At 36.6% G+C, this 14,629-nt stretch overlaps 1 protein-coding gene across 7 annotated transcripts in view; it reads left to right on the top strand.

Annotated features, from left to right (window-relative positions):
* Positions 1 to 11,929, top strand: part of TUSC3 (tumor suppressor candidate 3) — a 183,087-nt gene extending 171,158 nt beyond the window's left edge. For 4 of the 7 annotated variants that reach the window (XR_009560553.1, XM_060291572.1, XM_060291575.2 and 1 more), the window contains one exon: positions 11,457 to 11,929. Coding sequence is in view for 5 of the 7 variants with exons in the window: in XM_030832046.2 (XP_030687906.1) it covers positions 11,457 to 11,472 (16 nt within the window). In the remaining 2 variants the exon portion in view is untranslated. Of the gene's footprint in view, positions 1 to 2,932; positions 3,169 to 4,864; positions 4,928 to 11,456 lie in introns of those variants that run through there. The other 3 variants (XM_030832035.2, XR_009560554.1, XM_060291571.2) reach the window with 3 other exon arrangements.
* Positions 11,930 to 14,629: the final 2,700 nt, after the last annotated feature.

Here is a 14,629-nt window from a genome sequence, read left to right as displayed (position 1 = left end):
GAAGAGTTTAAGTTTGTCCTTTTTTCCCCAAAAGTAATTGTCATTTAGTAGTATAAATCTCTAATCCTCTGATTCTTTACCAGGAGTGGACATGTAAATCACCTGGGAAGCTTTTCAAAATACATATTCCAGGCCTCACCCTAGATATTCATAGTGAGCATTTCTGAACCAGAGTATATGCTTATTTCTTTACGAGTGTGGCATCAACCATTCTTATTGTGTCACAGTCACACTCCCTTTCCAAGGGCCCACCAGGCTAAACAAGGACTGGGCTTGCCGTTAGCTGGCCTCACGGGGCTGGAAGTGGAGATGTAAGGAGTCAGGTGCAAATCACGCCCAAGAGTGGTTTGTGAATATGAAATTTGACATAGTTTAGATGAAAACTCCTAAGAGGAGCTGCCAAGAAACAGACTCAGAACAGAGCTCAGCAAAAAAACCTGGGAAACCCAGTGCACTGAAAGACTGTGGCATGTCATTACAGAGACATGAAGGCAGGATCCTGGCTTTGGCCTCCACTCTTGCAAACTCCACTGTTTGCTGCACTGTTCCAGCTCTTCCACGGCCCACTTTAAATCATTCTCTTAGTTTATTCATCTCTTCCCATATCCCTTCAAAGCTTTCTAATATTTCTCTTCAGCCTCTTAAGAACTTGTTTGTCTCTGCTTTCCTGCATTCTACCTTTTCCATGGATATAGTGATGCCTCGTTCATCAAGCTTCCATACATCCTTCTAGCCCTCCTACTTCATAGCTCTCCAATCATTCATCATCAAATTCTCTTGCCTTGTCAGGTTGATAGAATAGGTTATATGTGTTCCCTTCATTACATTTACAGCATCCCTCTGAGCTAACAAAATATGGTAGAGGGGAGCATTATGAGAAAAAATACCAACTTTGCATCTGGAAAGCTTTATTCTCTTATTAGTCTAACACGTGCATATATGCCTAAAGAGTTACTTTAGTAATGGTAAGTGTTGCTTTGGGGTTTGTTTTTAATCCACTGCATCATTTTCCTTCAGAATAAGGTTTTTTCTCAGAAATTTTATCAGTTCTCTTGTGAATGATTATGATAATAAATAGATGATTAACATCAAGAGCAAGTGTTGCCAAAAGGACTGGAGGGAGTATATATACCAGAGATTTGGATAAATCCTCAGCTAAGTTCTAAAAACCTGGCAGTATAGTGAAAACAGTTTCTGTCCAACTAGTTCCCTGGAGAGAAAGCAAAGGTGATGGCAAAAGCCAGAGTGAGAGAGGGAATAAATGAAAGAAAGGACAAGAGAAATAATTCTGGGAATAGTTGAAAGATGACACGTTAATAAAAAAAGAAAAAGAGACGATTTCCCACTGAATTATCCTATGGGAGAGGCTTGGTCAGTTATGAACATAGTACCACATTCTGAAGGAGCACTTTGCATTCCCAGAAGCACGTGTCTGTGGCACCAGCATTATAGTATTTGATAAATAAAAAACAAACCAAATCTTGCTCCTATCGGATAAAAGTAGTTTGTAGGGAATGAGAAAATGAGATACTCGACACCATCATTATAGCAAGAGGAAAGGTATTCCATATTCCAGAGGTATGTCTTGGCCTGGGTACTTCTGAAAAGACATTGTGGATGCCCATCTTCAATGAGAGCTAGTGCCTAGTATAATGAATCATAAACCCTGGTGACCAAGAGCTAAATCAATCCAATCCTTTGTGCCAGACATACATTGAAGTAGGCTTGCAAAAAAAAAAAAAAAAAACAACTTTCTCAACCAAGACCATTTCCTTGACTTTGAGATGAGCTGCCAGGACAAATAAACAGTTTTCTTCAAAAAGAATGGAAAAACCTCCCACTTCTGCCTACTTTAGATGATACCAGTACTTTGGATAAGACGAGAGATGTCCTTTACTGAAAATGCATATTTGAACATAACACCATCTACTAACTGAAAAACATCTTTAGCCAGGGGCTTTGGCTCCAATGCCAAAGTACTCTCTTGGGTGTAATGCCCCAGCCTTTGGTAGCCTTTGATATCTGTGTTTTAGGTTTGTGAATTATAACTTTTGTACCAAGAAATGCCTCTGATGCACAGAACTATGTCCAGAATTATTTTAAAACTAATTTTTTATTTCCTCACAATTTTGAATTGTCTGATATACAACCTTTAATTTCTTCTATAAGGAATGATCTTTTTTCTTTTCATTTTTATTTTAATTTTAAACCTCACAAAACCTTAAACATTCATGCGCTTCCTATTTTCTGAGTACTTCACACTGCTATTTTTTTGTTTTGTTTTTGGTCTATATACTTGCTGAAAGGGATAAAAGTCTGTTACATGTTTACTCTATTTCCTTAAATCGTCCCCACATTTTAGTCTTAAGGGTTTTTTCCCCACAGTATCAACATGTTTCATGCCATCACTAAACTCTCCCAGATCATCTTTAAGTTTCAATAAGCAAACTTCCCTCATTTAAATCCCTGATCTACCTGTTACTAGCTCAGTGACTTTGGGAAAGTTAAGTAACTTTTCTAAACCTTGGTTTTCTCATTTGTAAATGGGAAATGTTTACATATTTTGACATTTGTAAAGATTATATGATGTAAATCACTTAGCACATTGCCTGGTACTTAGTAAATGGCACATAGTATTAATTACTCAATAACTCTTTGATGCTAATTATTCTCATTAGTTCTGATATAAAGATTTTACACATTTATATTTAATTTTTCCTAAGCAGGATTTTTTTACGCTAAAGATTAAGCAACTGTTGTTTTGGGTTTTTTTGTTGTTGTTTTGAGGTTTTTTTTCTCTTTCTTTTTGATGTATGGTTGATGTACAGTATAAGTTACAGGTGTACAATACAGTGATTTACAATTATTTTTTGTCTTTTTGTTGTTGTTGTTAGGGAGTTTGGGATTGGCAACTGTTGTTTTTTATTTGCAGGATTCAGTTGGTGAAGAACAGATTTTCCCTGAACCTTTTGATGAACTTAATTGGTCTCTCAAATCCCCTGAAATTATCAGTGAAATATCAAAGGTTATTAAGAATTTGATGTAATTACCATCTGAGCCATAGTTCAGAAAAAGAAGGAATTTTATTCTAGTGATAGCACTGAATTCATCTTGTGTATTAAATAAAGATTAACTTTCGGGCTTATTCCATTTTCTAAGAAGAGTAAAATGCTAGTGGTCATACATGAGAGTCTTCCATTATGGGTAATTACTTTCCCACTGTTTTCCACTGACACACTGATTCAAAGTTTTCTTCAAAAAATTTCTATAAAACTATTTGACATATCAAGTCTGTTTTAGTAGGAAAACAGCATGAAACATTCTCTAGTAATTCTATCATTTTGTTTCCTGTTTACGAATCTTTGGTTGTCTTTGAGAGGTATGGTATAATGGAAAAATAATGTTTAGAATCACAAGATCTGAGTTCAAATTCAGTATATAATTTTGTATGTTATAAGAACTCTGGCTCTGCAGTCACACGGATCCAAGTTTGAATCTTCCATTCTCTCTTCACTAACTTTGGGACTTGGAGTTACTTAACTTTTGAGTCTCATTTTTCATCACCTCTAAAAGTAGTGTTTTTATGGGCTTGGGTAACAGCTTTGTTAAGCTTGTTTCTTCATCTGTAAACTTGGCATAATAATTAATACCTATCTGAGAATTTTGAGGGGATAAATTATATAATCAATTTGTAGTGCCTGAAAGGTAGTGGGTTCTCAGAAGTAATTACTTAACCTACCTCTTGCCTGTACTAGCCATTTCAGCACTTGGTTATTCAGTAGCACCTTACCACGTTTCATTTTTCATTAAGTATTCATATGTAACTTTTGTGTGTTGCAGTTCTTTTCATTCTAGAGTATCGTAAGGTATTTTAGAGAAGGTCTTTGGAAATGCCTTTTTTATATCTCCAAAGTGTTGTGCACATAGTAGGTGCTCATCATATACTTGTTAAATTGAATATGTTTATTCAAAAACATTTTTTATGTATTCCTTACCTAACTGCAACAGGAACCATTAAGATAGAAACATAATGGAGAGGAGAGTATTGGTTTGCCACAGTGCACAACTCCAGAAGGTGGAATTCACATCACATGATACGCCATGGAGTTGTCAGGTTGTTCCACACACCCAGAGGGGTGTGTGGAGTGTGTAAACATTATTCCAGACATCTGGGCTCTAAAGATACTTATTGCAACCTCAAAATGATCCTGAGCTGGCTGGCATCAAAAGTAAATATAAAAATGTGTATTAATTAAGCTTACAATGGACATAGAAACTACTCCATTGTCTTAACAAGATACTTATAATTCATGATGGCTTTGGTTACTTTGAGAGATGATAACCAAAAAAAGGATTGACATTCAGTAAGGGAAAGTACAGAATAATAGGTAGACATGAAAGATATTCCTAATGAATTTTGAGAAAAGTATGCTAGTGAACAAGCACAGCAAGGCAAAAAATCCCAGGACATACACTATGTAACAGTATCACTTTCCTTTCTACATCTTACTTAGATGTAGATCTTTCATTTGTAGGGATATAAAACACAATCTTGAGCCGTACAAAAATAAAACACAGAAATGGTGTGGTGATCAATCCACAATATGTATCATTGATGAGAATTTCACTGGGATTGCCTTTCTGATGCTGAGTTCCAGCTTTGAAGAATGACGTAAAGGACCAAAGACTTAGAGGTGGTTCAGAGAAGAGCTGGAGTGCTATAGCGGCACTTCTGTGTGTGTCCTATCTTATCTACATAAAGAATACAGTGCTAAATCTTTGTAATACTATTGTACAAGTGGAAATCGAATCTTAAGGACTATTTTCTCCATATTGTTGTATTTCACTGTGGTGTATTGGAAAGTGATCTGGACTTTGAGTGAGAAGATGTGATTTGGACCGTGGCACTTTAAAACTGTAACCGCAGGCAAGTCTTTTCATCTTCTCTGAGCCTCAGTTTTCCTCATCTTTCGGATAACAACCATAATATTTATCTCATAAGTAAGACAAGTTGTGGCCAACTATTGTTTTACAAATGCAAGGTAACTTAGAACTATGAGAGCTCGTATCCCAGCCTTACGCTGTTGTACTTAGCTGCTACAGGGACAAGCCCTCAGATGAAGTTTTCCAGCAATAGACTTTGACCCATGGACTTAACCACTGACAAATTTTTTTAAACAATAATATTCGTATGCATGCGTATGCCCACCACTTCAAACAAAATTTAATTCGATTTGGCTACTTCTGTTTTATTACTTGAGGGAGGAAAGCAGAACAGTTGACAGAAATATGTTTAATTCTGCTGAGGAAAAGTATAGTCAAATGCCTTTTCCACTAACAAACAATATAAGCTTTAATATCCAGAATAATAAAATACAAGTCTTCTAAACACGGACTGATTTTTTAATCAATATTTGATACTGCAGAAATAGATACCAGGAACCTGCATATAAATCCAAAGTGATTTTTATAGAACACTCAGAGTCCAGGTTTTTTGATTTCGCACTGCAGTCCCTCAAACCTCAGAACACATGGTCTGAGCAGAGACACACACAGCAAAGGAAGCTCTAGAGGGTTATTTCTATTGTGCAAACACAACTTTCTTACGCCGGCAGAAACCCCACCACTCAGCAACCCCTGAAAGGAGGGATAGAGTAGGAAGCTCCTGTGATCTAGAAGTTCTGTTGTTCACGTGTCCCCCCACCTTACTCCACATGCTAGCTTTATTGGTCTTTTCCCCCCAGACCTAGCATCCACGTCTCTGACCACACCTAGTTATAATAATAACGTTATCCAGACTCTTCCAAAGTGCCCCGCTGTGTAGGCTGTAGAGAAGAGGCCTCAGCAGTCGTTAAACTTGACAGCTCTCACCATGCGTAACTGTAGGTATATCAATAGAAAGGTTTCCATTCCCAAAGATCCCTTTCCCAACTCCTAATAAAGTCCTGAATTTCTTTAGGGCTTTATTTTAGATCATGTACTTCAGACCTGAAGACTTTTCTGGATTTGGTAATTTTCTGTTACAAAGAAGAGAGCCCCAGGGCTTTTGGCTGCAGAGGCCTGGCTGACAGCCATAACTACTTCTCCCTTGCATCCCCTTAGAACACTTGTGAATATAAAGGTTAGAAAATCCTGAGAACAGTGACTCATTAAGTTCTACTAGCTACAAGGCCAGGGGAACAGGAGTGAGTTCACTTCTTTGGCTCCAAGATGAAATCAGAGCAGCTGCCCCTTATCCACACAAGTGATTTCTGTGCGACCGAGTGCCATTACGTAACCATGAGGTCTGACTTCTTTCCCAGTTTGAGAACAGCAAGTGAGAACATTAGACAAGAAAATTCTGTCCAGCTGAAGATCTTGGTAGAGAACTTAACCTGCTCCCAATTGGACAGAATTCATTCATTCAAGAGCACCGCATACATTCTGGTTTTTTAAAACACTGGGGAACAGATAAATTAATTAAGAGAAGTCAAAACAAAATGCAAACCACTATTTGGTGCCTGTTCAGATATTTCACAGGAAGAGAAAAGGAACAAACATTACATATTACATGTAATATGGGTCTCCAGTAGCCACCCAATAACCAAATCCAGATGTCTCTTCTCATTCTGCAACCCGTGTAACCTTTCTAGGACTTTAGTTAACTAGCTCCTCTTGGACAGGCTATGCCCTGGATTTTGTAACATGGCACGCTTGGACCTTCCTTTTTCCTTTTAGATTACTTCTCAGTCCCCAATATACATGTTAAATCCTGATCTTTCTCCTGAGATCTAGATACAGACCTTAATACCACATTAACACCTCACCCTCAACCCCAAAGCCAAGCTCATCTCTGCTCCAAACCTGTGTCTCCTGCCCTGCCCATTTTCCCTACAACACTGTTATTCTCATAATCATACAAGGTAGAAACCTTGGAGTCAGTTTGGTCTCCAACACTTGCTATCCCCACTGCTGCTGTCTTAATTTATATACCTAGTATCTTTTTCAGAATATCACCCAGCCTCCTAATTTATCTCCGTGTTTAGTCGTTATCATCGATAAGCCATCAGTTACTCGAGAATAATGCAGAATCTTTTAAGATATGCACAGATTATGCTGCTGCTTCATCAAAATCCATTGATGGCTAACCAGAAAGAAGGAAAAGTTAATACATGTTCCTTCTAGAAAATATCAAGAAACTGAATAAATTTTTTTATAATCCCAACACTCAAGTTGGGATGTCAGCAGTTTGACTTGTATACATTTTGAACGTAGGGAAGGGTTGTATTAAAGTTTGGTTCCACCTGTTTCATCTTCCAGCACAGTCTTCACTGTACCTTGTGGTTTAGAGCAGGGTTAGCAACTACTGCCTTTGGGCCAAATTTAGCCCACTGCCAATTTTTGTGTGCCATGTAAACTAAGAAAGGTTTAAATCACTGGAAAAAAGGGAATACTGTGATGTGACAATTATATAAAATTCAAAGTTCAGTGTCCATGAATAGAGTTTTATTGGCACACAGCCAGATTCATTTGTTTATGCCTCGTCTTAGGCTGCTTTTGCCCTAGAGCAGCTTAGTTTAGTAGTTCCGAGAGAGACCTACGGCCCGCATAGTTTATTCACAGTGTGCTGACTCCTGGTTTAGCCGTATGGTGCACATGGAATCTGTTCTCATAATTTGTCTTTCCTCCATCAGCTCCTTTCGCTTAGGCTGTTATCCCTTCATTTCACTTGTTCCCAGTTTTTTCCTTTGTTTGCTTGTTTAAATTGTTCTTTGCCATCTTATCAAGTGTGTCACTGTGTTATACTTTATTGTATCCAGGTCTCTCTCCTCTAGAGAAGAAACATAACGGCCATGACTTTCAATCATTCCTTTTCTTGCAACACCCTTCTATTCATAATATTCTTCTACACAGTAGATGATCAGTAAGTCCTGTTGAATACTGACTGAAGCTGACTTCTGGGGGCCCTGAATTTGAGGAAATAGTTACTACTTTAACTAATCTTTCTCTAGAAAAACTTGATTTCAAATAATAAGCTTGTTTATGAACTTTTGGAATATCACTCCCCAGCAAGTCAGGGACTGCATTTTTATCTAAATCCTGAATATCTGCTATTGTGAGGGAGCATTAGCAGAGAGCCAGATTTAAAGGGAGAAGTGCTTTGACTTTGTATATACAAGGCCCCTCGGCATCCCTGATGTACTTTAAGTAATAATAAAGTTACACACTAGAAGGGAATATTTGCATCCCTTTAGCCTAGGAGAAGGGGAGCTTCTGGGGCATATTTGCTGGTCCTGGCCTCTGCCTGTTCTTCCTGGGTACAGGTCAATACCCTTGCCAAGTAGCATCCATCTTATACTGCTACCTGAGTTAGGGTTGACCAGGCATGTATTCACTTGAGAATAAGCCAGCCACGGTAGTCAGTGTTATAACTGTATATACTACCATGTATAGACTACCATGAACTGTCATGAGATTCATTCATGACAGCAGGTGGACAGAAGTCCAGACAGAAGTTGATTGTGGTACCCAAGGCAGCTTCTCCCTCTGAGGAAACAGACTGCAACACTGAAAAAATACATTCCAAATAAGAGGAATATATTCAGTTTTTAGCATTCAACCGTTTTTAAGTATGATACAAAAGGATTGTATATGTTTTATAATAAGCCTTATTAGGAAAGTTATTATCCAAACAGTATTAGAAGCATGAATCTATGAGAACCATTAGATGATACACCAACATTAGACAGGTAAATGTGAGAAGAGCAAAAAGTATGTCAGACCCTGATACATAGAAATGAGGGAACTTATTTCTTGAGTGATGAAATCAGTATAAAACATTCATACTGGAATACAACTTGGACATTTATATAATAAAAAAATAAAACCAAACATGAACTATTGAATGATTACCTGGAGAATAATAGTTCATACTTTTCTAAGAAACATTTTAACAAAATATTTGACACTTTTGTGCCTCAGGTATTTCCGGTGTCTTGAACAAATGCTTATAACTCTTTATGAAAAAGATTATTTTAAATATAAATTAGGTAGTACTCTGCTAGATTAAACTTTTATTTTAGTACAATAGAATGATTAGTTCAAAATTAAATATGTATTTCTCATTTCATAATAATATATAAAAAAAGATTATTTTAACAGTTTTCTAAAAATATTTCAGTTTGGAAAAAACCCTGGTGTAAACAAATACCTTGGTAACTAAGGATTCTCAGTCTATTTCAATATTAAGAAAATACAAAGTTCCTTTTACCCTGTGAATGTAGCAACATATAAAAAGTTGTAGAACCTTTTTAACCTTTCCAGCACCAGAAAGTTAGCAAGTATAAAATGACCATAAAGGTCATATTACTATTCTTGCTTTTATGATGGTAATACTTTTAGCAGTGCTAAAAGGTGATCTTTAGTATTCCATCGCTGGAAATGTGCGGACTATTTTTAACAAAATAAAGGAAACTATAAATTCTCAGGTTTCTTTTTTTGTGTGTGGGTATGCGGGCCTCTCGCTGTATGGCCTCTCCCGTTGCCGAGCAGAGGCTCCGGATGCGCAGGCTCAGCAGCCATGGCTCAGGGGCCCAGCAGCTCCGCGGCATGTGGGATCTTCCCAGACCGGGGCACGAACCCACGTCCCCTGCATTGGCAGGCGGACTCTCAACCACTGCGCCACCAGGGAAGCCCTCTCAGGTTTCTTTTAAGTTATAAGTTTTTCAACTTTACTTATAGTTTTAAATATTTTGTGATCAGGTTTTCTTTTTTCATTAACCCTTATTCTTCAGTCAGCTTTATCTTCAGGGCAGTCTTTTAATTGAGGACAGAAAAAGCCGAAGTGTTCATCTACACATGACATATATACCTGCTTTGCCATCAGTGTTGTTAAGGATTATATGGATTGAACAGCATCTGTATCTTAATGTTCTGAGGAATTTTACTTCTGACTCTTCATGGCATTGGTTACCCTTGCAGGACTTAAGTCATAACTTGTTATCTCAAAAACTAGAAGCAATGTCTAGTTGCACCTAGATATCAGCACAATGATTTCTGTCTTGTAATTTAGTAATTCCTCAGAAACAGATACAGGGTAATAAAAAGGTTAGTTTGTATTGCATAATTACTTTATTATATAATGTAAACCAATATAGATAACATATTTAAAATATGTTTAAATGTTTCATGTAATGTTTTATAATACATATATTTAATTTTAGCATATAGTATCACCAGGATTATAAAATATTAGCACTGGAAAGAACTTTAGAAATCATCCAAAACAACCGTTCTTTTCACTAATGAGGAAACCGAGGTTCAGAAAGATGAAGTAACGTATGCCTAGGATATTATAATTTAAATGTTCAAGTATTAAACTTACTAGTTTGAACTTTTTCCCAACTACATGGCTTTTCAACTATAGTAACCATTAATATATTTTTTTAATATTTAGTTAAGAATTGGTTTATCTCTGGTTGTCCTAAAATTATGTTGTCAAGACTTCAGAAGAAAAAGTTGCTACCTGTTAGCAGAAAGGTACAAATAACCAACAAAAGCTTGAAGAATGTTATTTAAATTGACTCACGATTTTACAAACTTAAATAAATTTCTTTTCATAGGTTAAAGTTTTGCTTAGGGAAGTTAAGAAAGGAAAAATAGTTACTTTTTACTTGTATTTCTATATGTACATACAGAAATACATATTTGTGTTGTTTCATCAGAATCTGATGATATTTTTATTATGATTTATAATATATTCTTTTTTGGCTGTTCAATATAATGAAATTATAAAATCCTCAAAAGCCTTTAGTTATTTTAAGAAATGCATTGTAGATTAAATAACCAGAAAAAAATATTTTGTTTAGGACGTTGAAACGGCCCACTCCAAATATGTGTTTCAATCCATTCCCTTTTGTTCCCCTACATTGTCAGTTTAAATGCCGATTTAACTAATGGTCTAGCTAACAATGAGAACGGCTGACAAAAGTTACCCATTGGGAGATTAGGATTGACATGTACACACTGCTATATTTAAAACAGATAACCAACAAGGATCTACTGTATAGCACAGGGAACTCTGCTCAATATTCTGTAATAACCTAAATGGGAAAAGAATTCGAAAAAGAAGAGATAGCTGTATATGTATAATTGAACCACCTTGCTGTACACCTGAAACTAACACAACATTGTTAATCAACTATTTAAAAAAAAAAAAAAGAAGTTACTCAAACTTAAACACCACAAGTTCAAGTTCTTATGAACAACTGCTTCCACCCCTGACCTATTCTTACCACAAGCCTGATCCCATTACAGGAACTAGTTCAGAGAAATTGCCCTGATATAAAAATTAGAATGAGGTGAAATAATGTAACTGTGACATTTTTATTTTATATTTACATGTACTAATTTAGAATGGGATAAAAAGCACTTGGTGTTTTCTTTATTTTCAGCCCAGAATTTTCTTTCTTTTTCAGCTTTTTAATTAAATGAAGCCGAGTGGGATTTGCATAAAGTGAATGTTTACCATGAAGACAAAGTGTTCCTGACATACTAGTTCAAATTCTTGAGTTCATTTCCTTGCTGATTGTGATAATCCAGCTGTTTCTTGTACAGTTTTTTTAAACGTGAGTTTTCCTTGTAAACTTAATTCATAGACATGGATGGTTAAATTTAATATGGAAAGAACAAAGGCATCATCGAAGTGTTTTTCAAGCACATTATATTCACTGTATGCAATAGGTTGAAATAAATGACAATGCAGTTATGAATTCATGCTTTTAAACTGTTCACTCACTAGGAAAGAAAACCACAATGTTAGTAAAGGAAAACTATGAAATGTATCTTCATTCTTGGGATTGCACAGACATAGATGTATGCATGAAAATGTCATGTACTGAAAAATTATACTTTCTGCAGTTTCAGTATAAAGGACATGTATGGTTACAAATAGCGTTTTGTTCTTTTTTGTTTTTTGTTTTGTTTTGTTTGCAGTACGTGGGCCTCTCAATGCCGTGGCATCTCCCGTTGCGGAGCACAGGCTCCGGACGCACAGGCTCAGCGGCCATGGCTCTCGGGCCCAGCTGCTCCGCGGCACGTGGGATCCCCCCGGACCGGGGCACGAACCCACGTCCCCTGCATCGGCAGGCGGACTCCCAACCACTGCGCCACCAGGGAAGCCCGCGTTTTGTTCTTATTCATCATAATTAGGTAAAGGAAGTAGGACAGGGAGCTGGATGAATACTACTCAGATACCTACCCTGGGACGTGGAGGTCCTTCCCAGAATAAAAATGTAAAGCCAACATGACTAAATCAACATGCCTCAAGGCATCAGGCAACGAAAGCAACACACCACAACTAGGAATTAATTCTTCTCCAACTTTAGAAGTGTCACCCAAGAATCCAGACTTACAACCACAAAACTAACCCACTATGGACATTGTGCCCTTGTGTTATATGGAAGAAGCATGCCATCAAAACCTTATTCCCAGACCTAGATATAGATTAGTTATCCCAATATGAGGGACTCAATGATGCTTTCTTGAAAATCAAATATAGGAGTGTAACCATTATTATGTTTGTATATTGCATTTTAGTTTATAAAGCACTTTCCCATATGTTACGTTATTTTTTTTCTTCACATCAACCCTGTAAACTAGACAGGAAATGTAAATTTTATCTGACTTATTTAAGTACTGGAAGCTGAAAGCCACAAAGAAAAAATAGAGCTTGTAACTGGGCTTTCAAACTCTCAAACCTGAATTTCTATTTTCTGTGGTGCTTCCTAAAGAAGGATTTAGAAACACAGTTATTTAGTGTCAGCTCAATAAACTTTTTTTTTAGGCTTTGTTATCTAATTTTCATTAAGATCTTAGTAATAACCATGGTGAATTTTGTTAGTTGAGAGTTCCACCTATGTAGTCTCAAACCAGGACCCAGGTGTATATCCAGTGACCCTACCCGTTTTGTATCTATGAACTTCAGTAAAGAATGGGAAATATAAAAGCCTACAAGGGTATATGAAGTTAAATCCCAGGGCAGTATGTGTGCTAGCAGGAAGAAAGGTATGTTTTCAAAACACAATTATATTCAGCAAAAATTACGAAGTAAATTCTGCACTATGTTAACATTATTACATATTCCCAAAATCTATTATTAAAAATCACATTCATTCCCCTAGTTCCTGTTCACAGATTGATAAATTCAGTATTGCAGTGGCATTTATGGAAAAGCCATAAGTGATCATAATAATTTGTTTAATGTCTACATCTAGGTAGCATTTGACCTGTAAATCTTAATCCATTTAGTACTTTTCTGTTTTCTAAAGTTTATTCAGCACAAACATCAAAATTGGAGCTTGAGGCCAAGTTTTACATTGAGTAAATGTTTATTAATTACAGTTACTTATGTTTGTCCCCTTAAAGCTCAAAATTCTTATTAACAACAAACATCTAATCTCTCTGTATAAAGCCTAATAATGTTTAATCATGACCACAGTCAGAGAGTTCTCAGACACTGTGACTGAGGTAAGGAAAACTTCCCTATCTCAGATTAGTAAAAAAAAAAAAATTCTAGCCTATATTCCGTAATTTTCTCCAAATATTAAAAATATGCCAACTATGAAAACAATTTTTTTTCAGAATTTCAGTTTAAAAAGATGCAGCTTCTCTATAGACAATTATTACTTTAGGGAAAGGGAAAATTCTGCCTTAAAATAAGTTGTTACTGGAAAGTGCTACAGAGAGTGGCTCAAATGTAGTTTGCTTTCAGAATGTAGCATGTGGAAAATCACATACAAAATATATTATCTTTACCTTTCCCAAATATTTTAAATTGAAAAATTAATTTGTATGTGCTGTTATATCCTCCAATGTCACTTCAGCTAGATTCACTGCATGCAAGACTCCCTTAAAAATGTATTATATGGGGGCTTCCCTGGTGGCGCAGTGGCTGAGAGTCCGCCTGCCGATGCAGTGGACACGGGTTCATGCCCTGGTCCGGGAAGATCCCACATGCCGCGGAGCGGCTAGGTCTGTGAGCCATGGCCACTGAGCCTGTGCGTCCGGAGCCTGTGCTCCGCAACGGGAGAGGCCACAACAGTGAGAGGCCTGTGTACCACAAAAAAAAAAAAATGTATTATATGCTTAATGATCTCCAGTTAGAATAAGAGGTATTAACTTTCCTACTCAGTTGGAGAGAAAAATCTTAATATAAAATTCCATCTAAAGGAGTAAAAATCCATTTAAATCTTAATATAAAAATTTCATCTATAATAACATCTGTTGAATAAAGTGTTCCATTTTCCTTAGCACACTCTTCCTTGCATTAGATATTCACAAGAGTAAGCCCAATAGTGTTGTGTGTTTACTGTAATTTTTTTTTTTTAGCACATGAAGTAATATCCTTGTCAGTTACAATTCAGCAAGCATGGTAATTTGGGGAGATGAGATCTTGTAACCAAAGAGCTTGCCAAGTATTCCCTTTCTTGCTATCATGAGAACCTCTCTAAGGGTACATGAAGGGAGTGGTTATTCTAAATAAGGCATGACATACCAAAGACGTTAAACATGTTTTAAGAAGGACTGGTGACAGGGGCAAACACATTAGCTGTAGCATCTAGGGACAAAACATCTGAGTGGCCTCTCAGAA

This window comes from Globicephala melas, chromosome 21 (assembly GCF_963455315.2).
Source record: "Globicephala melas chromosome 21, mGloMel1.2, whole genome shotgun sequence".
In the NCBI taxonomy this organism is placed as follows: Eukaryota; Metazoa; Chordata; class Mammalia; order Artiodactyla; family Delphinidae; genus Globicephala; species Globicephala melas.
Note: the sequence above shows the minus strand (reverse complement) of the source record. Positions and strands in the feature narration are given on the sequence as shown.